The 27,711-nt window shown below is 38.0% G+C and overlaps 1 protein-coding gene across 1 annotated transcript; it reads left to right on the top strand.

Moving 5' to 3' along the window:
* Positions 1-27,542, top strand: cdh5 (cadherin 5). The gene is made up of 12 exons (XM_022664914.2): positions 1-437; positions 6,604-6,813; positions 7,915-8,203; positions 9,260-9,376; positions 10,064-10,231; positions 11,403-11,581; positions 13,234-13,487; positions 14,710-14,846; positions 15,456-15,568; positions 15,804-15,906; positions 18,500-18,742; positions 21,309-27,542. The coding sequence occupies exons 2-12, from the start codon at positions 6,604-6,606 to the stop codon at positions 21,797-21,799; spliced, it is 2,304 nt and encodes a 767-aa protein (XP_022520635.2). The 5' UTR covers positions 1-437; the 3' UTR covers positions 21,800-27,542.
* Positions 27,543-27,711: the final 169 nt, after the last annotated feature.

Here is a 27,711-nt window from a genome sequence, read left to right as displayed (position 1 = left end):
TCTCTCTCTCTCTCTCTCTTTCTCTCTCTCTCTCTCTCTCTCTCTCTCTGGTTGATAGGAGGTTTTGAGGGGTCAGTGTGAATAACAGGAAGTTGAGGCTGGGCTGTGGTTCTACTGGTCGCTTGGGCTGGACGTCCCCACAGTTCACACTGGTTCACACTGCTGGAGTGAGCTGGAGTGATTTCCTAGAGTGAAGTGGGGGAGTGCGCTGGAGTGAGCTTCAAGAGTGTGCTGGAGAGATTTCCCAGAGTGCATCCAGAGTGCTTTTGGGAGAGTGAGACGGAGTGATTTCCAGGAGTGTGCCAGAGTGACCGGGGAGAGTGCACTGGAGTGACCTGGGAGTGAGCTGGAGTGAGCTGGAGAAACAGACAGTGTGATTATTTTATCTCTGGATTAATACAGAAATCTAAATCATCTGGAAATCAGAACATCATCTGGTAGGAACACTTATTAAATAAATAAAGTTTAAGTTATTGATTTATTTTATTTTATTAAGTTACAATTCAAACTATAAGAAAGACTACTATTAAAAGTTACTACTAATCAATGTATTTGTTATAAATGGACCAAAACTAAACCTTAATACAGGTAGTATATTTGAAGTATATTTTAGTATACTCCAGTTATTAATTGGAATATACTTGAAATATATATTTTTATATTTTAATGTTGATCGTTTTAAATTCTGTAATTTGAGAAAGTAGGCTAATATCATTGATTGATAATAGTAAGTGTTTTTAATTCATATATTATTTTTTAAGTTATTTTAAAAGGCATTTTTCTCGTGTTTAATCTTATTTAACTAAAAGACGATTTCAATCTTTTAAAAACACAAAAACAGAGTTAATGATTTTAACTTAATTTTTTGTAGGTCATCAATACAGGATATAAAAATGTATTTTAAACACTATATCCACTACATACAGAAACAGAAATTGGGATTCCATGATCTGCGTGATTTTTCCTTGAGTTAGAAAAGAAGGAAATCCTGAGACACTACTGCTGCTGCTACTGGGAATTGTGGGAATTGTGGGTCGGGAGTCAGCTGTATTAGCTGTCTTCTGGGACACAGCGAGAAAAACAAATGCTTAAACATCTGGCCAGCTTCATCTCCCTTACGCAACAGATACTTCAGGTTATTCTTAAACCCGAGAGAGAGACGCATGCTCTGATTCCTCCGCTGATTCTGATTCATCAGATCTAAAATATCATAACAAATATAAATAATAACAGGTATCAGCAGGTGCGAAATTAAAAGAGATATACAGTATCTCTGTATTTATGGATTTATATTTTATATATTTTCTTCTTTAAACATATTTTTATTATCTCTCTGTAGATTTACAAATCAAAAGTATTTCTAATTATGGAAGCTCTGGATATCTGGCAACCAAATGATTTCAGTAAAAATAAACAAGAAAAGTTTGGTCCCACGTTATAAAAAGTGTCTGTAATAACTGTGTAGTTACACATTAATAATCCATGTAATAACAGTGTAACAGTGATGGTGAGCGTGATGTGGTGATGGTTAGTGTGACGTGGTGATGGAATGATGGTTAGTGTGACGTGGTGATGGAATGATGGTAAGTGTGAAGTGGTGATGGTGAGCATGATGGCGTGATGGTGACTGTGATGTTTTGATGGTGAGTGTGAAGTGGTGATGGTGAGTTGGAAGTGATGGTGAGTGTGGCAGGGTGTTGGTGAGCATGACGGGTGAACAAAGTGAGTGTTGGTGATGGTGAGTTTGAGGTGGTGGTGAGTGTGATGTGGAGATGGCTAGCGTGACTTTGTGAGGGTAAGTTTGACGGAGTGGTGGTGACTGTGATAAGGTGATGGTGAGCGTGTGTGGGTGAGGGTGAGCGTGACTGGGTGATGGTGAGCGTGATGAGGTAATGGTGAGCTTTATGGGGTGGTGAGTAGCGTGAGGGGCGATGGTGAGCGTGATGGGGTGGTGGTGAGCGTGACAGGGTGGTAGTAAGAGTGATGGTTAATGTGATGGGGTGATGGTGAGCGTGATGGGGTGGTGGTGAGCGTGACAGGGTGATGGTGAGCGTGATGGGGTGGTGAGTAGCGTGAGAGGCGATGGTGAGCGTGATGGGATAATGGTAAGTGTTAGTGGGTGGTGAGGAGCAATGGGGTGGTTGTGGTGAGCATGGCATGGTGATGACAGGGTGGTAGTAAGAGTGATGGTTAATGTGATGGGGTGATGGTGAGCGTGATGGGGTGGTGGTGAGCGTGACAGGGTGATGGTGAGCGTGATGGGGTGGTGAGTAGCGTGAGAGGCGATGGTGAGCGTGATGTAGGGCTGGGCGATATGGAAAAAAATCTTATTACGATATAGTTTTTCATATCAGCCGATATCGATATGTATCACGATATAAATCAAATCACTTTCTGTTACACTTAAAGGTTTCTATTTTTACTCAGAAGTGACAGAATAAGGGAGTTATGGACAAAATCACTAGCAGGCTCAGAGCCTTGTGGACAGACACTAGGATGTTAACATCTTGCCAGGTGGGTACAGCTTTTAAATTAATTTTAAAAAGGGGACAAATATATAAACTAAAAAATATGTAAGACCCTTTACATTATATGTCTGTTTAATTTAAATTGCAATAACACTTTATTTATTTTTATAAAATTATATTTAATCAAAAGATCATTCCCCTCCCTGAATGCAGGCAACTACATAAAGCAAAATACAAGAGTATATCACAGTGTTCATTTTGACAGGTGATTTTGATACAGTCTTAGTCTTTTCACTAAAATGTATAATAGTTTTAGTTACATTTTAGTCTATCGGATATTATTAGTTTTAGTCAGATTTCAGTCTAGTTTAATTTTGGTCATATAAAAAGTATGTATTACATATGTTTTACTGTTTTTCTATTTTCTATTTGTTGTAATTTTAGATAATTTACTGCTTATGTTTTTTTTTAAATAAGAGCCTTTAGTTTTTTTTCATTTAAATTAAGCTAACATTTAAATATTTAAAAAAAAAAGTGGCCTATAATGGAGGTGGGAGGAATAAAGTCAAGTTTCTGAAATGATCCACTTCTACTGCAGTACAGATTTATACTAACATTACTGGCTTTCAGTAGACTAGACTTACATTACTTAAGTGTATTTAAAACTCCAGTTCAGTAACAGCAATGTTTAGCTCAGTTCAAATACAGCTAGACAGGGGATGGTGGAGAGGGGAGGGGAGGGGTTGTACTGGGCTGAGCAGCAGTTCAGCGTGCTGCCTGATCTCGTGCTGCGCCTTTTCACAACGCTACTTAAACGGGAAATAGAAAATTTAGTTTATCGAATTTCTCGCCCCGACTTATCGCGATATATAGTTTCCTCGATAACTATCGATATCGTTTTATCGCCCAGCACTAGCGTGATGGGATAATGGTAAGTGTTAGGGGGTGGTGAGGAGCAATGGGGTGGTTGTGGTGAGCATGGCATGGTGATGACAGGGTGGTAGTAAGAGTGATGGTTAATGTGACGGGGTGATGGTGAGCGTGATGGGGTGGTGGTGAGCGTGACGGGGTGATGGTGAGCGTGATGGGGTGGTGAGTAGCGTGAGAGGCGATGGTGAGCGTGATGGGATAATGGTAAGTGTTAGGGGGTGGTGAGGAGCAATGGGGTGGTTGTGGTGAGCATGGCATGGTGATGACAGGGTGGTAGTAAGTGTGATGGTTAATGTGACGGGGTGATGGTGAGCGTGATGGGGTGGTGGTGAGCGTGACGGGGTGATGGTGAGTGTGATGGGGTGGTAGTGAGTGTGACGTGAATGTGACGGGGTGATGGTGAGCGTGACGGGGTGGTAGTGAGTGTGACGGTGAGCGTAACAGGGTGGTGATGAGAGTGGCGGGGTGATGGTGAGCGTGACGAGGTGATGATAAAGATGAAGTGTAAAAGCGAGCAGACGAGTGTCAGGCCGAGTTCCTCGAGCTGTGTGTCGCAGACAGATTGCTGGAAGCTGCTGCACTGTGATTAAACCTATTTTAATCCACACACACACACACACTCACACACACACACACACACAAACATACTTCACCCAACCCATGCATCAGTGTGTGGTATTAGGGCCATCAAACAACTGTTCTACAGTAATAAACACACAGTCTGCACAGCTTACTTTACTGAAAGAGAACTCAGAGAACAGACCCTGATAAAATCTTAAGGTTTCTTAAGGTTGTTTCACACTAGCATTTTTTTCTGGACACAGAAGGCTCTGTACATTTGAAGTGTGAAAGTGTGAAAGCTGTTTTGGAGCTTCCTGGTTTTGGTCCAGAGTACCGATCTCTGGTCCTCCTGAAATCGGTGGTCTGGGGTTTACTTCAGGCAGACTCTGTTGCGATTAGTCCACTTCAGGTGTGGAAGCTATCCGCTCCCTGTGCCATGTGTAGGATTACATGACTGGTTTATTGTATATGATGCTTCCTCTTATGTCGTTACACACATTTCCATATACAGCTCTGGAAAAAAAAAATAGACCACTTCAGTTTCTGAATCAGTTTCTCTGATTTTGCTATTAATAGGTTTATGTTTGAGTAAAATAAACATTGTTTTTTATTCTATAAACTACAGACAACATTTCTCCCAAATTCCCCCCAAAAATATTGTCATTTGGAGCATTTATTTGCAGAAAATGAGAAATGGCTGAAATAACAAAAAAGATGCAGAGCGTTCAGACCTCAAATAATGCAAAGAAAACAAGTTCATATTCATAAAGTTTTAAGAGTTCAGAAATCAATATTTGGTGGAATAACCCTGGTTTTTAATCACAGTTTTCATGCATCTTGGCATCATGTTCTCCTCCACCAGTCTTATACACTGCTTTTGGATAACTTTATGCTACTCAAAAATTCAAGCACTTCAGTTTGGTTTGATGGCTTGTGATCATCCATCTTCCTCTTGATTATATTTCAGAGGTTTTCAAATTGGTAAAATCTAAGAAACTCATATAAACATTTAGTAAAAAAATGTCCAAGCGCTTAACTGGTACTGTATATTATATATGAAGGCTGGGTAGACTGGTGTAGAGTCATGATTGGGGGGGTTGTGGGGGGGTTGGGTGGTGGGAGGTGAATTGCAGGAAGGGTGTGAGTGTCTAGTGGCATTAGTGTAATTACAGTACGTCCCAAATCCCAAACTAAACATGGACATAATTCTCCCCCACCACCACCACCCTCCTCCACCCTCCTCCACCAACGTCCTCCACCAACCCCACCCCCCACCCACCCATTGTGCTTCACTTCCACCCTCTGATAAGAGAATTCTGCTCATGAGCTCAGAGTGATTCACATATCAACTGTAATTTCCTCAGACATTTCAGATATAGCACCTATACATACAGTACCAGTTTGGACACACCTCCTCTAATTCAATGTGTTTTATTTCTTTTTATGATTTTAAATACTGAAGACTACACTGTAAACCCACAAATTAAGTCTGTTTTATGTAAAATTGGATATTTCCAAACATTAGTCAACTATTATACATTGGGTGAACATTTGTGGGCATGTTTACATTCATACGAAGAGCTTTGAGTTGAGTCATCTTATGATATCTGAGTTTCTGATACTCTGATACCATCAGTGTGTAGTCATTTCCCCTGGAGCTACCTTTGATAAACTTTTAGATCATATATTATAACTGACTGTCTGTCCTCTAAATTCACCTTTTCCAGGCTTACAGTGTGAATATTTGTAAAATAAATATTTCAGTTAAATGGAATTAAAAAAAGTAGGAAGAAATCAACATATTTATTTATTTTGAAGATTTTTGGCATATTATCTGGTGTAGCAAACGCAAAAAAAGTGAAATCAACTCCCCTTTTAGTTGTAATAACATGAAATTTTAATTTATGCTAACTCAAATTTTCACTTCCCATTATTTAAAAAAATGGCCAAACCAGTTAAAGTAAACTCAACTTATTCATTTTTACAGTATAACAATTTTTTAAAAGTTAAATCAACTTCACTTTTAATTTTAATAACTTGATGTTTTAAGATATGCTCAACTTTTTTGGAGTAAATTCAACTTATTCACTTATATAAAGTGTATATTAAAGTTGTGTAGGGGGGCACCGAGTGGTCCAGTGATCTAAAGCACTGCCACTATGATGGGGAGCTGGTTCGAATCCCGGTCATGCAGCTTGGCATCAGCTGTCAGAGCCCCAAGAGAGCACAATTGGTCTTGCTCTCTCTGGGTGGCTACAGTAGATGGTGCTCTTTCCCCTCATCACTTCTAGGGTGATGTGGATCAGCACAAGGCTGCACCTGTGGGCTGATGTATCGGAACCGAGTCGCTGCGCTTTCCTCTGAGCGTTAGCGCTGTGGTGCTATTTGGCAGGGAGAAAAGGCTTGGCTGTTAGCATCATAATAAACCAGCTTCAACAATGCTAAGTTCGGCTCTTAACAGGGTTTTCACCTGAAGGTTTTATCCAAAAATTAGCTATATTTTAATATTTGAAATGTCCAGTATAGCATCGTTTCAGTTATTAGTATAGTTCATTCTTAATATTAGTTGTTAATATTTTAAATTTATCATTGATGTTTTATATGTTCTGTAGTGAGTAACTGCGGTGTGTTTTATCTTCTCCAGATGATGATCCATCCTGTCCAGAGGGTGATGGGCTGGACGTTGCTTTGGACAGGGCTTGTGGTCCTGCAGTTTGTCCTCAGTGTGGCTGCAGATGTTGAGGAGGTCCATCACAGCTCGGTTCTGCAAAGACATAAACGAGAGTGGAAGTTTAATACGTACTTCGCTAATGAGGAGCTGAGAGGAAGGCTGCTTCCACAGAAAATCGGACAGGTAAGAACTTCTAAAAGAGCTTAAAGGTCATCGTAATATTCATATGTAACCACAGAGCCTGGTTGTAGATGGTTGTGGTGTTGTGGAGATGCTGTTGGAACAGCTATGGAGAAACTGCTTCAGCCTGTTTTAATGCCTGTGAGAAACGTCACCTAAATGAATCATCAAGTGCTTCTACCAAACATCAGCCTAAAAGAGTTAAAAACTTGATACAATGAGAATTTTCAGTTTTTAATGTTAGTTGATTAAAAGACAAAGCAGAATCAGTCCAACAGTTGGAGTCAAAATACATTATAGTCAGTAGTTAAAGACTATAGAGACCAGAATGTTTGTTTTAAACATTAGATATCTCATTCATTATACCTGGCCACTTTGTGTGGCTCAAGTATCAGGATTAAATCTTGATAAGACCAAACACTCCTGACTGGGTAAGTTAAATTTACTTAGAACATTTCAGATGATATGTTTTCTCAATTTTCTAAAGTAATGTTTACTGAAATTTTGAGTTAATAATATTAGTTATTATGTCTAATTTGTGAGTTAATGTATGGTCATAATAAGACTTGTTTCTAATTTTAATTTAACTAAAAAATATATATACTCACAGAAAGTACTTTCATCATTGTAATTTATTATCCTCAAGTTTACTTAAGGTAGCCTGGGGGGAATGACTACACACTGATGGTCAGAAACTGGGGGACACACCCAGTATGCAAATAAATTGTGCAAAAAAAAAAAGAAAAGAAGTGGTCAGTGGCAATAGACTAACTCAGTTATTATAAGCTGATTTAATGTACGTATATGTGGTTCAAATATTCAGTTAATTCACAGCAGTTGTAATTTTTGGAAAAATATTTTTTTTTACGTAAAACAGACTTAATTTATTCAAGTTAAAAATAAAATAATCGTGGGTTTACCAAATGAAGCTAAGTATTGCTATGTCCATTGTTTAATTAATTGGGAAAAAAAACATGTGTTTTGTCTGAATAAACCAGTTAAAATGTCTAAAATTAATGAAAATTAATGGTAATTGTTTTAGAAATATTATCAATTCTACTGATTCTAAGAAGAATTCTACATGATTTTTTTCTCTGTTCTCAGTTAATGAACACAGAAGCCGAAAAAAAGCCCGACACTGAGTTTCAGATCTCAGGGGAAGGAGCGAATGAGCTCTTTACAGTGAACAACGTTGGAGAGATCTTTGTCACAGCAACTTTAGACCGAGAGAAGAAGAGCAGCTACAAACTCAGCGCCCAGATCAGAAACTCCAGCACTAAAGCAAGACTGGAGCCAGACGCTGAGTTTCACATCAAAGTCCTGGATATAAACGACAACAAGCCGATTTTCTCAGATATACCGATCGGATCCGTCTACGAGCGAGCAGCTAAAGGTACGTCGCCATCAGCAGAGATACATAATAAAAAAAGTCAGAAACTGTCAGAAATCAGATGATGAGAAGTTAAAATGGAATGGAGCTTGAATGTGTGAATGTAATGATGATTTATGGTAGTTATTACAATATTTGAGTGAAAGGAGTAAAAGTTTATTGTGTAAAGTGTAGAAGGATTGAAAGTCTTACCATGAGACCTGGATTTAACGCTAAAGACAAAATGTACATTTCTCACCAAGAGGTACACTACCCAAAAGTAACTTCTGAAAGTCTTTTTTTACATGGAAGTGTTCAAAGCATTTTTATACCCACACTGACAAAAATGATGAGTAAAATTTACTTTAAAAAAGTTTTGCACCTTACTGCACTTGCCTTTTTTAAGTAAATTTAATTTCAGATAGATATAAGTATCTTCAACTTGATTTCAAGACTTTAATGTTACATAGAGTAAATAAGTGAACTGAACTTCAGTCAGTCCTTTCTTTTAGTAACCTTTACTTAATTTCTGCATAAAATATTACCTAATTACAATTACTTAATTTATACAATATAACTCAAATAATTTATAATACATGTTTATGTTATAATTCCTGAAATGGAAATATTATTAGTTAAAACACACACAAATATTTACATGATCTCAAATTTTAGGTAATGTTTCTATACATTTTGGCAGCAGAAAAGACAGGAAATCCACTGACTGATTAAAACCCTGACAACAGTCAATACTCAATTGTCAGAGGTCATTCTAATAGGTGCTCCCAAAGCAAAAACCTGACATTTAACTAAAAAATAAACAGAATAAAGAATAAAACAACATTGCTGTTCCCTTAAATAAGATGCTGGTGTATCTTCACAGGTCAGTATCTGTCTCTGCTGAGACGTGCAAAAGTGCTGCACTGTTAAGATACGAAACGCACCAAAATCAGAGCTCACCTGCCTTTTAAAAGGAATGACAACTGACACACTGATTGGTTTATTTCACAGTATGCACAAAACACAGCCATGATAAATTAAGAGAATTAGTTTCAATTCAAAATATGTGTTTTTGTGCAGGTACCGAAGTGATGACTGTAACTGCCACTGATGCAGATGATCCAACAACAGCCAATGGGAATATTGTCTATACACTGATGAACGGAACTAACTACTTCAGAATTTCAAATCAAACAGGTGAGTACAGTGTAGAACATTTCTTGTAAATTTTACAGTAAGGATTGCAAATAATAAAGGATTGTAAAATTATAATAATTCACTGTGGAGAAAGATTACAGTATTTTACTATATATATGTATATAAATTGCACTTTATATTGTAATAATAGGTACACATCCACTGTAATTAACAGCAGAACCACTGCAAAGTTATTGCATTGCTGTTCTCATCCAGCATAAAGTAATTCTGTCCAATAAAGAAAACTGCAACTTGCTCTTATATCCTACAACACTGCAGCCAGACAGTTACCCATTAAACAGAAATAAAAGATAACTTTTTTTAGAAATAAAAGATACTTTTAAAAGTTCTCAGATCTCAGAGATCTCAGATCTCAAAATAGATTTTAGGTGTTCTGTTTAAGAAGAGTTTAGTTTTTGGGAAATGCATTAACTCCATGATTGTTCTGTGAATCTGATACAGTACAATAATGAATCAGTTTCTGTTTTGCTAACAAAAATGTTTTGCTAAAATCACCCCCCTTATAATTCATTATCGCATATTACTAATACATACTAAATCAGCTAAACACACATTCAAAACATATATTTATTTACTTTGGACTGATTGGATGCAAATGAATGGAGAGTTTAACATGTTTGTTGTTCCTTGTTTTTTATCAGTGAATCTCTTTATTTGCTTGTTTAGGTAGAATCACAGTTGAGGACAGCCGATTGGACCGTGAGACTCAGAGTCAGTATAAGCTCGTAGTCCAGGCCTCAGACATGTTCGGCCAACCTGGAGGATTTACGACCACCACCGTCGTTACTGTTAATATAAATGATATTAATGACAACGCGCCTGCTTTTACTGGAGGTATGTGAATATCATCTCATTTTAGTGCATTCTGATTCTGCAAACTGATAAATTCCTACTAAAAAGCATCCTGGCATCCACCAGAGACACCATAGCAACCACTTCGGAAAGTAGTCACCTAGCATCAATCTAGCATCCACCTGAGACACCATAGCAGCCACCTAGCAACACCTTAGCATCACTTCAGAAACACCCTAGTAGCCACCTACCAAAACCTTAGCATCACTTAAAAAAACACCATAGTAACCACCTAGCAACATCTTAGCATCACTTCAGAAACACCCTAGTAGCCACCTACCAAAACCTTAGCATCACTTTAAAAAAACACCATAGTAACCACCTAGCAACATCTTAGCATCACTTCAGAAACACCCTAGTAGCCACCTACCAAAACCTTAGCATCACTTAAAAAAACACCATAGTAACCACCTAGCAACATCTTAGCATCACTTCAGAAACACCCTAGTAGCCACCTACCAAAACCTTAGCATCACTTTAAAAAAAACACCATAGTAACCACCTAGCAATATCTTAGAATCACTTCAGAAACACCCTAGTTGCCACCTAGCAACATCTTAGCATCACTTCAGAAACACCCTAGTAGCCACCTAGTAATACCTTAGAATCACTTAAAAAACACCATAGTAACCACCTAGCAACATCTTAGCATCACTTCAGAAACACCCTAGTAGCCACCTAGTAATATATTAGAATCACTTAAAAACACCATAGTAACCACCTAGCAACATCTTAGCATCACATACGAAAACCCCTACTAGTCATCTAGCAACATCTTAGCATTTTGTTCAGGAACACCCTAGAAGTTACCTAGCAACACCTTAGAATAAGAGACATCACAGCAGCCACCTAGCAACAGCTTAGCATGAATTCAGAAACACCCTAGAAGTCAAGTAGAAACAACTTGTAGTCAGCTAGCAACAACGTAGCCTCCCTTCAAAAACAACATAGTAACCACTTAGCAACACATTAGCATCACTACACTACACACCCTAGAAGTCACCTAACCACAGCAACCACCTAGAAACACCATAACGGCCAACTAGCACTCTGCTGAAAGCCCCGTAACCCTGAAGCTGGAACTGATAGTGTGGATTTTTATGTTAATAATTGTACTGAAATGTACTGAATGATTCTATACTGGGTTCTGCAGGAACCTTTAGATTTATGGTGAAAGAAGACGTGAAGACGCCGTTTGAAATTGGAAAACTGACTGTAAAGGACCAGGATGAGAAGCAGAATAAAAACCCTATGTTTACGATCCAGGGAAATAACGATCTGTTCTTCGTGAATCGAGACGACGATGGTGACGGAGCTCTCATAATCAACAAGGTACAGCTGTACAGCACCATTCACCCTGTTCGCACGCAACACACTTACACTATATACTAGGCGTGGGCAATATTATATCGTATACAATATATCGTAACACAGAAATATCGTGATATAAAAAATCCATGATAATAATGTCTTAAAAGTAGTCTATTATTTACTGTGAAGCTTTAGGTGTATTTATTGTATAACTGTTTTAGTTTGCAGTTTATATGCATGCACTAAATATTCTGCAATATTTTTTGCTGCATGATATTATTTTATGCTATATTATTTATTTTGCCACATTATGATTATGCTGTTATACTCTTATACTATATTCCTGAAATTAATGAATTATTTTAGTTTTCCTATATCGCCAAGTATATCGTTATCACAAAAATACCCTGAAATATCGTGATATTATTTTAGAGCCATATCGCCCACCCCTAATATATACTGTTCAAAGTGGATTTCCACCAGTTAAAAGTTGAGTTTGATTAAGCTTCTATATTGGTCTTACACCTTTAAAATGTTCTTTTTACTCCACTATCTCTTTTTTAAACGTGGTTTAGGTTTTGGTTCCACAAAGAACCATTTAAAAAAAATCTTAAATAGGTTTTTTTCTATATTTTTCCTGTATTTAATAAAGCATTTACCCATTTATATAGCTCTAATACAATGTACAGTTCTATATTAAACCTCTCTGTCTTTATTTACCCTGTAGCTCAAGTGACAATTGTATCTAGGTTTGTCACAATACCTATTTTTTAGGATTATGTTAGTGCATCTCCAAAAATAGAATACCTTTGAAAAGTTACTTTATTTCAGTAATTTAGTTCAAAATGTGAAACTTACAGTTTTACAGAAAACTCAAAAATCAGTGTCTCAGAATTTTTTTTTTATATCATTAAAATAAGGTACTTTTTTAGCAGTGTGGGCACTGTTCCAAGTCCAGCTGGAAAATGAAATATTCCGCATCTTCATAAAAGTTGTCAGCAGAGGGAAGCATGAAGTCTATACAGCCTATATATCTATATAATATATGAGTTTCACATTTTGAATGAATTACTAAAATAAAGTACATTTTCAGTGCTATTCTAAGTGTTTTAGATGTACTAGTATATTTTTTCTTATTTTTTATTCTCATTTTAAAATATTTTATTTTTAATATTTTACACATTACTTTTAAAGTCAAACAGGTGAGTAACTGTACTATAGAAAGTTTCTTGTTAATTTTACAGTAAGGATTTTACTGTATAATAAGAAGAGTCATTTACAGTCAACAAATTACAGAGTATTGCAGCTTTTTTAGAGCTGTAAATTTTTGTCATAAATAAAAACCTAATTTAACACTGTAATTATTCTTTACAACAATCATTTGTTCTTTAAATGTTTGGGGTCCTGTAATAAATATATAATAATGAAGAATTTATTGTTCATCTATTGTTATATTAATAAATCGACAATGTAATTATTGTGACAAGCTCACTTATATAACATCAAATGTACAAATAGAGAAAATGTTAGTAAAAAAAATAGCAAAAAAATGAGCAAATGATCAATGTGTCTAGTTTTTTTTATGTCCTGGATTCTGAATAAAGGCATCCTTTATAACTGCTTTCTAGAACTGATATTATAGAATGATGACGATTTATGGTGATTTCACACAGGGTCTGGACTACGAGACCAATCCCTCGTACAGTTTCATGGTGACGGTGAGCGAGGCCGACGTGGTCCAGCCCCCGGACTCTCAGCGATCTGTGGTGACCTCGGCTCAAGTGTTCATCTCGGTTCTGGACGTTAATGAACCGCCGGTTTTTACCCAGACTGAGTACAACTTTCAAGTTCATGAAGGTCAGAACAAGAACAAAATCGTTGGATCGGTTTCAGCCAGCGACCCAGACAAGCCTGGTTACAAAATAAGGTAATAATAATTATAATAATAACAATTTACCATTATAAGACACTAGTAAGGAACAAGGGTGTCCCCATGTTTTCCTTCTAATTTAGCGGGGGTTGTAAGCTAAGTAGTAAAGCTAAGCTGAGTAAACAAAACTATAATTCGTTTAAAGAAACATTAAAAGGTGAAACAAGCGCTCGATGTTAATCTACACAGATTTCTCTCCTTGAAACTGTTTATTTGGGTGAGTAAAGCAATTTCTTTTATGTACAGTAAGCTTAGATTTCCATATTTCCACTAAGGCTGGGTGCAGCAGCATTAGCATTAGTGGCTAACGGCTAGCGCTATTCGTGTTACGGTAAATCAGCTCGATATTAGCTAGCTGTTCTTCCCACATAGCTTGTTTTAATTTGGTAAAAACACAGACTACAGTTTAATATACTTGCTTCTGAACAGCAAAAGGGTTAGTGCTTAGCACGGTTAGCAGCTAATGCTAATAATGCTTCAGCAGTGCTAGGCAGGGTGAGCAGCAAGCTATAGGCTGATAATACTCACCTCTGAACAGCAAAAGAGCTAGAGCTTAACATGGTTAGCGGTTATATATGATTTATCAAAATAAATAATATATAATGGGTGATAATTAATATACGATTAATTATAAATTCATTAAATTCTTCCTATTTTTTTTCTTTTTATGTTTATACAATGAGAAATATCTGGTAACACTTTAAAATAGGGCTTCCTTATAAAGAGTTCATAAAGAGTTTATAAAGGGTTTATAAATGAGTTTATTAATGGCTATTAACTAGATTATAAAAACATTAATAAGCCTGGATGCTTATCTTACTTCTGTAAAATAAAATAATAAAATAATCAGTATGTAAAATAATATAGAAAGTCAGATTAATTAAGTTAAACTAATATAATATGTTAATGTATACCACATTATGATTACTGAAAACAACAGGGCACTGTTTCCCTTTCTAATTATTGTGTTGTAACTGCTCACTAATAGTTTTAAAGTATTTACAGTGTAATTAATAATCATTTATAGATGCATTTATAAGCCATTTATAAGCCCTTTATAAAGGAGACTTATTTAAAAAGTGGTCCCAAATATATCTGTTCTTGGTCTTGACAATTCGTGGACTTTAGTGGTCTTGATTTGGACATTGTCTCTGTTTATTGTGTGTTTTAGAGGAGGTTTGTGAGAACCGTTACCTACTGATCATGTTCTTTGCTTTAGTTACGCCATCAGGAGCCTGAAGTGTCCACTGGAAATAAACCAGCAGACCGGTCAGCTCACCGTGAAGGAAGAACTGGACCGAGAGTCTGAGGAGTCTCATATATGTGAGGTCACGGCACAGGAAGGGCCTCCGAGCGGTGAGTCACAGAACAGATAAAAATATTTAATATTTATTGTTCTCTTAGGCCGTTTTCACACCAATACTTTTTGTGTCTGTTAAAACGGACTTTGGTTTGATTGAGCAGGTGTGAAAACGTAAAATATACTCCTTTTATTTGAGCTAAACTGCTGATAAGGTGCAGTTTAATCTGATTTATCAGCCAGATAACGCTAATTACCACAGCTATAAACAAACGCTGTCTCTTCTGCTCCATGCTGTTTATCCTCGCGGCCTGTGCTGCGTTCTCTGCGTTCACCACAGGCACAGCTCATCAACACTGTAGTATTTGTGTGTTGTATTCCAAATACTTTTGTTCAAGAAAAATTCAAGCAAAATTGTCCTCCAGTTACTTGATGCCCTGTAACTAACTACTCATTCTCTATGTTACCTTGATGTGTTGTGCAGAAAAAGGTGGATAGTGTAGCTTCAAAGAAGGGTAAATCCATATTAATGGCTATGGATTTAAAAAGGGATCTATCTTAACAACTATAAATAAAATCTTTTAAAACAACTAATCAACTAAACTAACACTAATGTTTCCTACCAAACACATGATCATGAGAGTCTTCTTGGTCTTCATCCACAGGACTAATATCCTACGCCATGGTCAAGCTGAAGGTTCTGGACATCAACGATAACGACCCAGTACTGGTCAACGGGAGCAACGTGTACATCTGTGAGAAAGATAAAAAAGGAGAGGTGAGGAATTAAAAAAATATCTGTATCATATCAATTTTACCCAGTTTTTTTCCCTTTTTGCTTCCCTCATATTTTTTTTTTTGCAGTAATTTTAACACACTATTTCTGAACCTTTAAGACTGACTATTCTGTATTGTGGGTGGGGCTAAACTGCTGTAGGCTGAATAATTTTTAAGTATTAAGTATTTTTTTAAGTATTTTTGCATTTTATAACCCTCTTTTCCTCTCTTTGCAGATAATTGGAACTATTGGTGCGTTCGACAAGGACATAAACACTGGAATATTCCGCTTCACTCTGGCAACAAAGACTTCCAATTTCTCCCTTCACGACAACTTAAGTAAGAACATCTTTCATTCAGTCCTAAAACAGATCACAGAGATTTTCAAACCTGCTGTATATAGACATATGCCAGCTTTAGCAAAAAATTGAATGTATAACAGGATCTACAGGCACAGCTGTGGTCAACATCTGTGGATAAATGTTCTCCAGGATCCATATGGAACCTGTAGACCTCGATGTCCAATCGTATCTCGTCTTGTATCCTAGCTAGAGGCTCCAACAGGGTCTAAACCAGGGGTCGGCAAATAATTATATATAGCCACGGGCCAGATATTTTCCAAGCCATTACGTGGCGCGCCACAATAAAAATTCTGTTTTGGTAAATGAAGTGTATTGGGATGGAGGAGTGCAAGAGACTAGTAGCTCTCCAGCCCAGAGGGTTGTTGAACCCAATTGTAAAACAGTTAAATTCAAAGCACATATATAAATATAAATTAATAAACACACTGCTCCTTACGCAGGATCAAACCCGTGTCATCAGAGTCGCGCTTCACTACACTACCGCTGCCCTGGCTAGTGAATTGGGACACGGCCGGGAAAAAACACCCTTATAAGGAGATACGGAGGCCAAGAACGTGAGGAAAAATGAGAACGGACGGAAACTAAAGTCACGTCCAGTGCACACCTTTAAATTACAGTAGTTTCCCCCAATAAACTCAAATAAAATATTTTTTCAATCTAATATTTACTTCAACTTCATGCAGGGTTGATTTTTTACATGTTTTAAAGTGTTTTTAGCCTACTAACTTTCTCAACCAGCACCATTAAGATTAGTATATAATTTATGATTGATAGTATTAGTATGTACAGTACATAAAGTATGCATTAGGCATGTAGCTTGCTTTGTCTTAGTGGTGTATACTAATCACCGCGCTCCAGTGAAGATTTAAAGTTTAAAGTGCTGGTCTGATGAAGGTCTGATGAAGGTCTGATGGTTGACTCTCAGTCACCGCTCTGAAGTGTCCAGACGGCGTCTCGGTTCTCATTCCTCACTTTTTCTCAGGCGTAAACCAGAATGGAACGAAGCGTTGTACACGTGCTGAAAGATGCATGAGGAACAAGCTTTTTAAAACCAGCAGCAGCATGAACACGGTGAGCACCACGGGGGGCCACGAGATGCTGTGAGAGCTTTTTCAGAACAAAAAAAGGATTTCCTGCTTCTGCAAACACTGCAGCATGCTCAGCATATCATTATTGCACCTAAAACAGCCATAACATTAAAACTACTTCTAGATCAAGTAAATAAGGGTGTTTTTTACTCCAGCACTATTTGTTCTGGTAAAATGGACTCGGTGATTGGTTTGTACCATTAGTGCAGTTCAAATGAGCAGGTGTGAAAACAGTAATTGCACTCAAGTGCAGATCAAAACAACCGGATCAAGACCAGCTAGATGAGGTAGTCTGTGGTCTCAATCCGAATATCTGCACTGCACGTTTCATTAAAAACACTGTGTTTAAAAGCGCAGCAGGGTTTTAATCAGTCAGTGGCGCACCTGTATTTCCCAATGCAGACTTTGGGAAATTTGGCATTTATGGTTAAGTTGTTTTCTTTTGCTCTGATGAAGTTTTCTGCGTTTACATTTTCACGCCTTCGCTTTAGTGCACGTCATCTGCAGTGATGTAAGAGTCATAGTGAGGACTGCATGTTCCCACCATTGTGTTACATGTGATATTGTTAGGACGCCTCTGCATTCAACTGTCACACATATTTCAGCAGCACTGCTCAGCTACATTTCCCTAGCCTTAAACCAGTGATGTCCACTACTATACAGCAGTCAGTACCAGTAAACCGCACCAGTCAAAAGTTTAGTTTTTTTTTTTAAATATATTTCTATACAGTAAATGAGTAGTGAAGTGATCTATCAGACTATGAAGGAACACATTAGGAATCATGTAGTAACTTGTGTATATAAAGTGTTAAACAAACCAAAATACTCTTTTAAGCATTTAGGTGCTCTTATCTGAGAAGCTGTTATGTCCTGTGCAAAAGATCTTGCTCCTCCTTTCCTTGAGCAGTCCTGATGAGTGCCAGTTCCATCATAATGCTTTTGATGGTCTTTGCGACTGCACTTACAAAGTATACTTTCAAAGTTCTTGATATTTTTCAGATTGACTGACCTTCAGTTCTTCTTAAAGTATTTTTTCTTTACTTAGTTCAGTAGTTCCTGCCATAATGTAGAGCTATTTACTGTATACCTGTAACTCTACCTCTTCACAACTTTACAACTGATGCTACCAAAGAAATTCAAGTAATTAACTCTTGATGAGTTCAGCACAGCTGTTAACTAAAAGCCTGAATTCCAGGTGATTCTACCTCGTAAAACTGACTGAGAAAAATCTGTCTAATCTAAGCAAGAGGAGCTACTTTAAATATATTCTGTTGTTTAGGTCTTATAAATTATGACTGTTCTTCTAGTTCATACCTTTACATCATTTCTAAACTCCTGTGGACTTTTGAGTATTAAAGAACAGGACGAAAGAAGGACAATAATAAAGTATACAGAGACAGTTACAGAGTTAAATGTTGAATTGGTGTATGATATATTGTAAATACAGTATATTAATACGGCTGATATATATATTTTTTATAGATAACACAGCGAGCATCATACTGAACCATGGGGGCTTTAAGACGGATCATTCCGCAGAGACTACTCTGGATATTGATATCTCAGACAGCGGTTCTCCACCCCGGAAGAGCCGGAACACCTTACACATCCGAGTGTGTACCTGCTGGGAGAACCGGCGGGAGGAATACTGCCGGTCCTACGCCCAAACCGGCGTCAGCGTCAGCGCCCTCATCGCCATCCTGCTCTGCATCGCCACCATCCTCGGTACACCTACCTACTACACTATACACGGCCTACACATATACACTACCACTATACACTGCTCAAATTTATACACACTATCGCTATACACTGCTTTAATATATACACTACCGCTATACACTGCTCAAATTACTATACACTCACTGGCCACTATTAGAAACACCTTCCTACCTTGTGCCACCTTATTAAACACCTACTGTACATTCTTGGGCTTTCACTAACTGCCCACTTTATAAGAAACACCTACTGTACATTCATTCTTGGGCTTTCACCAACTGGCCAATATATTAGAAACACCTACTACTGTATGTTATTGGGCTTTCACTCAATGGCCACTTTATTAGAAACACCTATTGTGCATTCTTGGGTTTTCACTAACTGGCCACTTTATTAGAAACACTTACCTACTTTGTGTCACTTTATTAGAAACACGTACTGTACATTCTTGTGGTTCCACTCACTGGCCACTTTATTAGAAACACCTACTTACCTTGTGCCACTTTATTAGAAACATTCTTGGGCCATCACTAACTGGCCACTTTATAAGAAACACCTACTGTACATTCTTGGGCTTTCACTCAATGACCACTTTATTAGAAACACCTACCTGCCTTGAGCCACTTTATTAGAAACACCTACTGTTTATTCTTGGGCTTTCAGTACCTGGCCACTTTATTAGAAACACCTACTGTACATTCTTGGGCTATCACTAATTGGCCACTTTATTAGAAACACCTACTGTTTATTCTTGGGCTTTCAGTAACTGGCCACTTTATTAGAAACACCTACTGTACATTCTTGGGCCATCACTAACTGGGCACTTTATAAGAAACACCTACCTGCCTTGTGCCACTTTATAAGAAACATTCTTGGGCTAGCACTAACTGGCCACTTTATTGGAAACACCTACAGTTTATTCTTGGGCTTTCAGTAACTGGTCACTTTATTGGAAACACCTACTGCTGTATGTTATTGGGCTTTTACTAACTGGTCACTTTATTAGAAATACCTATTGTATGATCTTGTGACTTCAGTCATTGGCCACTTTATTAGAAACATCTTCTCTACCCTTTCATTAGACTCCCTGGCCATTTTATTAGAAACAGGGATAAATATATCAGAATGTGTTTTGATTGGGGGTGTGATTGATTCAGGCCGGCTGTTTATAAAAACACACATCAGCCGCTGAGCGCAGTGTAGATGCTAACGAGAGGCTCGTCTCTTCACTCATCAAACACAGACAGCGCAGCGCGTTGATTAGCTGCTCTGAATTCATTATCATCCCGCTCCCCGATGAGTGATCTGTGTTTAACGTTCTCCGTCTCTCTGTTTTCACACGTTTCACCATATGTTAATCTCCACAGAGAGACACGCGGCACGTTAACGACATCTAACAGAAACACATACCAACAAAACACAGCAAACCCCCAGCCAGATGATGTCATTCTCTGTACAAACACACAATCTGATCTGATCCGATCTGATCCAGTGATTTAAAGGGAAACTTAACCCCCGATTTAGCTGACTGCACCCTCAGCTCAAATTTGAAAAATGCGAAAATAGGGAGGGGTAGTTTGGCAGGGGCACTGGGTGATGTATGGGTTTAGGGGAAGGGCAGGAGGGAGAGCTAATTGGGCTGAGCAGTGTGCCTCTGACCCGCAACCACAAGCTTCCCTCTGCTGACAACTTTTATTAAGATGCGGATTTCATTTTCCAGCAGGAGTTGGCACACTGCACACTCTGCCAAAAATATTGTAACAACTGATCATATATAATTTAAGTCTAATTTTACTCTGAGACACAGATTTTTGGGTTTTCATTGGCTGTAATCCATAATCATCAAACAATAAAATAAATAAACGCTTAAAATAGATCACTCTTTGTGTACATAATATATGAATTTCACTTTTTGAACTGAATTACTGAAATAAAGTAACTTTTCAATGATATTCTAACTTTTTGAAATAAAACATAAGAGAGCACTTAAAATGATGAGTATCTTTTTTTTTTTACCAAATTGAAAACCTCTGGAATATAATCAAGAGGAAGATGGATGATCACAAGCCATCAAACCAAACTGAACTGCTTGAATTTTTGCAGCAGGAGTAAAGCAGCATAAAGTTATCCAAAAGCAGTGTGTAAGACTGGTGGAGGAGAGCATGATGCCAAGATGCATGTTTACAACTGTGATTAAAAACCACCAGGTTTATTCCATATTGATTTCTGAACTCTTAAAACTTTATGAATATGAACCTTTTTTCTTTGCATTATTTGAGGTCTGAAAGCTCTGCATCCTTTTTTTGGTTATTTCATCCATTTCTCATTTTCTGCAAACACATGCTCTAAATGACAATATTTTTATTTGGAATTTGGAAGAAATGTCCGTAGATTACAGAATAAAAAACAGGGCTATATATTTAAATTATCTAACAATCGTTAGATGGTACGTTAGATTGCTTCAGTCACTCTGAAGTGTGATGGATCATTGGGTCACTGATTGGTTCGGTCAGTTAGCACAGCTAGTGTTTTTGATGATGCTAATTCTGATTCTCGTCTGTCGCTGTTGCAGTGATCGTGATCCTGTTCGTGTTGAGGAAACGTTACCAGAAGGAGACGCTGGTCGCTCTGGGGAAATCGGCCGGGGAGATTCACGAGCAGCTGGTGACCTATGACGAGGAGGGCGGAGGAGAGATGGACACCAACGGCTACGACGTTAGCATCCTGTCCTCGGCCTGCCACAGCGGGACCCTGCGGGTGGCCCCGGGGCCCGCCATATACGCCGTGGCTAAAAAGCCCCCGGCCTGTAAAGGAGACATGGCCATGATGATCGAGGTGAAGAAGGACGAAGCGGATCACGACCGCGACGGAATTCCCTACGACACTTTGCACATCTACGGCTACGAGGGCACGGAGTCGTTAGCGGGATCGCTGAGCTCTCTGGATTCGTCGTCCGTCGGATCCGCTGTGAATTACGACTTCCTGAGCGACTGGGGGCCGCGGTTCAGGACCCTGGCTCAGCTTTACGGAATGGACGAATCGGACTCTGACAGTTCGTACTGATCTGGGAACATCTCGACCACTCGCCATCACAAACGGATCGGTTCCTTCAGGCAGAACCACGTTAGGAATGTGAGGAGGGTGGAGTTAATTTGGTTTCTTGTTTTTGTTTTTGTTTCCATTGTTGGCTGAGCACCAGTGTTTGTCCTGCTGGTGGTAATAATGATTACAGCAGCTGGACCGACATCTGTCATTGGAGCCAGATTGTGTTTTTGCATTCAATTACAGTCCCTTAAGTTCTAGATACTGTACCTACATTGATTTTGACTCAATTACCACCTTTTATATAAATAAAAGTAGATGTTTTACTTTTATTATACTAGATAATATTTTAGCCTAACAGTGTTATCATTAAGATTAATTTTTGGGGAAACACACCCCGTCCATTATTATTCGATTTTAAGATAAAGAGGACAGAAAATAAATCTGTTTATTTTAAACGTTTCAAAAGGTAAAATAGCCTAAAACAGCCTAGTCATTAAACATTCAAAACTTAGGCATAAAGGGGACTTCTTACTGGAAAAACCTCTTCGAGAGTGCCATTACCGAGCAATACTGGTCCTGCTAAATCGTTTCTCAGCTAATCACATACAGGGGTTGGAACTAAATGTGTTACAATCCAAATTAAATCATGAATAAAAGTATATACAGCATACTACAGGGATTCTACAGTATCTTACAGCATTCTTACAGAACTTATTTCATTGCTAAAGACATGAGTTATTGCAAATCATTCATATTAACATAACTACTAATATGTGGTTCTGATCACAGCCGCTCTGATACATTACTGTATGTTTTACTGGGATTGATGTAAGATATCATACAGTAGACAATAGGCGGATATCATAAGACCTTCTAATCCGCAAACACACGTGACCCCTGACCCCGACCATATGTGCACGCGTGACAAAAAAACAGGATTACGTATCGCCATATCGTATCATGGTATAACATGAGTTCATTCACTAGTTAGTATTTCAAATGATTTAAATGAGGAAAGGAAAAGCCTGAGCTATTCTGTGTTTATACAGTGTATACACAGTAGATTGGTGTATTGTCTCACACACACACACACACACACACATATACACAAACACACACAAATATAGACATAGACATACACACATAAACAAACACACACTCATCGTAAATGAAAAAGAGAAAATAGCCTATATATGTTTTTCACACTACATCACACAGACTTGTTTTTTTATTCCTTTGCTGTCCATCAAAAGTTTGGGGACACCCCTCTTAATATCAAAATTTGTTAATATAATATAGCTGTTCACAGAATTGTTTTTAGAGTGCCATTACTGTGAGATACTGGCACTCATTATATAACCTTTTTATTAGCCTATCAGCCAATTACACTGGAAGGTCAGAACTTACTGCAGTATAATATATATTTTTTTTGTAGCTTGTATCCTTTGCATCTATTTAATTTCACAATAAATCAACCAATAGAAATGCTAGAGAAAAGAAAATGCCTCTGAATTAGCATGAATAAAATGTTGTGCAAACTGCTGTGTTGAAGACACAAGGCTTTTGTTTGACAGTTATGATATATACTGACATGCCAAAAGTCATGGAACAGCAGTAACAGTGAGTAACTTGATCATATGTGATCACATGCCTTACATGACATGGGAATATCCCACACCCTTTTACAACATATTCGGATATCAGTACTTTTACAGTATTTTTTTGGACTGTTTTTTTTATATATATATTTAGCTTCAGTTTCTGCTTTTAATAATAGATGAAACAAGTTTGATGAATTTCTTAATGTGCTAAATATCAGCTGATCCAAGCATTAAAGCTAATTTAGCATCATCAAGCCTTTACAGCAGATTATACTTATTTTGATTGCAGAAAAAGGTGTTGTCCTTAAACTTTTGATGGTTGGTGTGTTTTTTTATTCTGTATTTTTTTTATATATCATTGTTATTTTTGAAGAAACACTGTATGTAAAGAGTTTCTGAGTGCAGGAGGTTTAGGAAAGTTGCAGTGGTCAGCAGCAACAGTGGCAGCAGCAGCGGCAGCAGCAGCGGCAGCAGTAGCGGCGCTGGCCCGTCTTGGCAGGAAATGACCGCAGCGCTGTGGGAGCAGCAGAGGAAGTGGTGGCAGCAGGGCAGTGACAGAATTAAAGCTCAGTAAAGGAGAGTATTTGACAGGCATCATCCTCACGCCGATTGTTGTGAATAAAGCAGAGTCCTCTGAGATCGGCTGTAATAAGGCAATAGCCGAATTCTCCGGAAGCGTGCGGCCGCTCACTCGCTCGTAAAGAGTGAGAATTAACTGCCAACAACTTTAACCTCTCGACCAGAGCGACGCTCGGCCGCGGCTACTGAGCAAAATGCCGAGTATGATGAAGCTGGTTGACCAACATGACTAATATTGCCTAGTATTTCCACGAGCCCAACAAAACAGACAAAGCTTGTTGACTACCATGACCAAACTGGCCCATCCAGCATCCAGAACCAAGCATGTTGATCATTTAGACCAACCAGACTAAGCTGGTTCACCTGTATGATTAGCCTTACCAAACCAGGGTAGGTAACCAGCATGACCAGTATGACCAAGGTGGTTGAGTAGCATGTCCACCACTACCACCATAATCAACCTGGTTGACCAGCATGACTGGTATTATCAAGTTGGCTGATAGGACTATTTTAACCAAGCTGGTTGACCAGCATAACCAACCTGATCAAACTGTCCAACAACATGACCAAGACTTTTGACCATCATGACCAAACTGGCTTCCTAGCTTAACCAGACTGGTTCACCCATATGACTTGATTCTGACCATTAATATGACCAACCTGACCAACTGCTCCACCCGTATAACTAGCATGACCAAACTAGGTAACCAGCATGACCAGTATGACCAAGGTGGTTGAGTAGCATGTCCACCACTCCCACCATGACCAAGATGGTTGACCAGGATGACTGGTATTACCAAGTTGGCTGATATGACCATTATAACCAAGCTGGTTTACCAGCATGACCAACCTGACCAAACTTGCCAACAACATCACCAATATTTTTGACAATCATGACCAAGCTGGTTGATTATCATGATCAAAATGGCTGACTAGCTTGACCATTGACCATTAATATGATCAACTTGATCAAGCTGGTCCACGTGTATGACTAGTATGACCAAATTGGGTAACCAGTATGACCAATATGACCAAGGTGACCACAGGTTGACCATTATGACCTTGCTGGTTCCTCAAAGTGACCAAATTAGCCAACCAGCTTTTGCCAATCATAGCAACCAGTAACAGTAGCTTGATGGCCAGTTTGGTCAAGTTGGTTGTCTACCCAAATTGGCATTGTGAAGCCAGACAGTTGTAATGGGAGTTTTTGGGTTTGCCACAGCTACCCATTGGCATTGGTTGTTGCTAGGAGTTTGCTATAATGTACCTTCTTAAACAGATTCTCAGTTACAGTTACACTCAAATAATCAGCCTATCAGCCAATCACAATGGAAGGTCGTAACTAACTGTGGGATAATAACAGTGAATAAAACTAAAGAAACAGCAGGACACCCCATACAGTAGCAGGTTGTGTTTTTCTTGTTTTGTTGAGTTTATTCTTCTTTAAAACTCTTCTTTCTAGTGCCCGCTGGTCCCGCAGGTCTCAGGGCTGACGGTAAATCCTGTGAGGATAAATAGAGAAGATTAGCTTCCATTGTTTGTTAGCGTTAGCCATTCTCCGAGTGTTTACCTTTGAATCACAGACGGCTACCTTCGTCTTCATCATTACACACAATACGAGGAAGCCATCTTCCCCCCTTTCCTGCCAGCGATCCCATTCAGCGCTACGCTCACATACGCTAACGCCGAGCCACCCCAAATACGGCCACTTCCTGTCCGTGCGTGTGCTTCCTGTTCTCTTATCTGTTAAGTGAAGTCACACATTGGAGCGGCTTCCTGTTTTCATTCCAGAGGGAAAATCCCAGGAAATCTGTTCAAGAAAAACTGTTAGCACAAACTGTGACGCTAACCGCTAACGGCTAACCGTTAAACACTAACATTTCAGAGTTCTGATTTACTTCTGATTAACTGATGTTTTTTTTTCTTGCTCCACTGGTTATTGTGTTTTTATTGGTTTATTTTTTTCTGTAGTCTGTTTCCAGTATAACCCAGTTTTAGTGCATTCATTTTTACTGATTTAGTACCAGTATTATATCCATAACTCTGTCTGAACTGCTGTTTTATATGTACTGATGCCGAACTGCACGCTGTAAGTGCAGTCACTTGAATTCTTAACCACTTTACAATAAGACTGTCCTTTATTACTGTAATAATGAGGTCGTAAACATCTTATAATTCATTAATAATCGGTTTTAACACACTGTTGGTTCAGTTATCAGCTTTAGGCTAGAATAATATACAGCTCTGGAGAAAATGACGAGAGCCCTTCAGTTTCTGAATCAGTTTCTCTGATTTTGCTATTTATAGGTTTGAGTTTATATGTTTGAGTAAAATAAACATTGTTGTTTTATTCTATAAACTACAGCTAACATTTCTCCCCAATCCCAAAATTCAGACCTCAAATAATGCAAAGAAAATAAGTTCATATTCATAAAGTTTTAGGAGTTCAGAAATCAATATTTGGTGAAATAACCCTGGTGGTTTTTAATCACAGTTTTTTTTTATTCATCTTGGCATCATGTTCTCCTCCACCAGTCTTACACACTGCTTTTGGATAACTTTATGCTGCTTTACTCCTGGTGCAAAAAATCAAGCAGTTCAGTTTGGTTTGATGGCTTGTGATCATCCATCTTCCTCTTGATTATATTCCAGAGGTTTTCAATTTGGTAAAATTAAAGAATTTCATCATTTTAAGTGCTCTCTTATTTTTTTTCCATAGCTGTATATTGCCCTACACCAATAAAAGTCCTAACACTACATTGCCTTTTACTCTGTAGTAAATATAACCTTGTAAGTCCCTCTGGATAAGAGCATCAGCTAAATGCTTTGTAAATGTAAATGTAATGGGTAGGTTAAATGGTTCAGTTATTTTTAATTAAAATTAAAATTTAAATGATTTATAATGTGTTTATGACCTCATAATTTGTCTGGTCTAATTCTAAAACATGTATTATAAACATTATTAACCCTTTATAAGGGTGGTCTTATTGTAATGTGCTTTCTTAACACTGTTATTTCTTTTTTTATGCATATGTTAAAAAGGCAATAATGTCTCTATAAAGAGGAAAATGTGCAAAAACACTGGAGGAGAATCAGAAACACTGTATATAGAGAAGCGTGCCTGCTGTTCAGGTGATGGTGTGATTTTATTATTGTTGTTATTGTTATTATTATTATTATTATTATTATTATTATTATTATTATTATTATTATTATTATTATTATTATTCTGTTCTGTATGGGGGTAAACGCTCACAATCAATTTATACTTGATAATAACTGTCTGTCTGTCTGTCTGCTGGTGCTGAATGACTGTTTTATACAGTGGATGAAGTCTGCTGAGGTACTTCCTCAGGCTGTCCACTAGGTGTCAGTGTTGTAATTGCTTATTTTTGAGTGTGTGTGGTTGTAAGTTTGATTACAGTATAACTGAGAGAGTGTGTGCGTTAGTTTTGTGTGTGTGTGTGTGTGTGTGTGTGCGTGTGCGCTATAAAAGCAATACGTGCCTTTAAAAAAAAAACTTTTTTATTGTTTATAATCTGTAAAATCATCAATTGTTGCCAATTTTGTATTCAAACAATAAACATTTTACACCCAAAAAATAAAAGTTATTAAAGTGCTGCTTTAAACCACAAGTACAATATAGGTGTTCCTAATAAAGTTGCAAAGAGAGTAAAAACACGAGATACTGTAGGTGTTTCCAATAAAGTGGCCAGAGAGTGGACGCATATGCTGGGCAGGTGTTCCTAA

This window comes from Astyanax mexicanus, chromosome 23, assembly GCF_023375975.1.
Source record: "Astyanax mexicanus isolate ESR-SI-001 chromosome 23, AstMex3_surface, whole genome shotgun sequence".
NCBI lineage: Eukaryota > Metazoa > Chordata > Actinopteri > Characiformes > Acestrorhamphidae > Astyanax > Astyanax mexicanus.
This window is presented reverse-complemented; position numbering and strand designations above follow the sequence as displayed.

What these genes read in the sequence shown, in the direction of transcription:
- cdh5 (XM_022664914.2), top strand. Translation starts at nt 6,604, where the DNA reads ATGATGATCCATCCTGTCCAGAGGGTGATGGGCTGGACGTTGCTTTGG. An exon ending in CAGAATTTCAAATCAAACAG is followed by an intron (nt 9,377 to 10,063) that starts GTGAGTACAGTG and finishes TTGCTTGTTTAG; the next exon opens with GTAGAATCACAGTTGAGGAC. An exon ending in CGCGCCTGCTTTTACTGGAG is followed by an intron (nt 10,232 to 11,402) that starts GTATGTGAATAT and finishes TGGGTTCTGCAG; the next exon opens with GAACCTTTAGATTTATGGTG.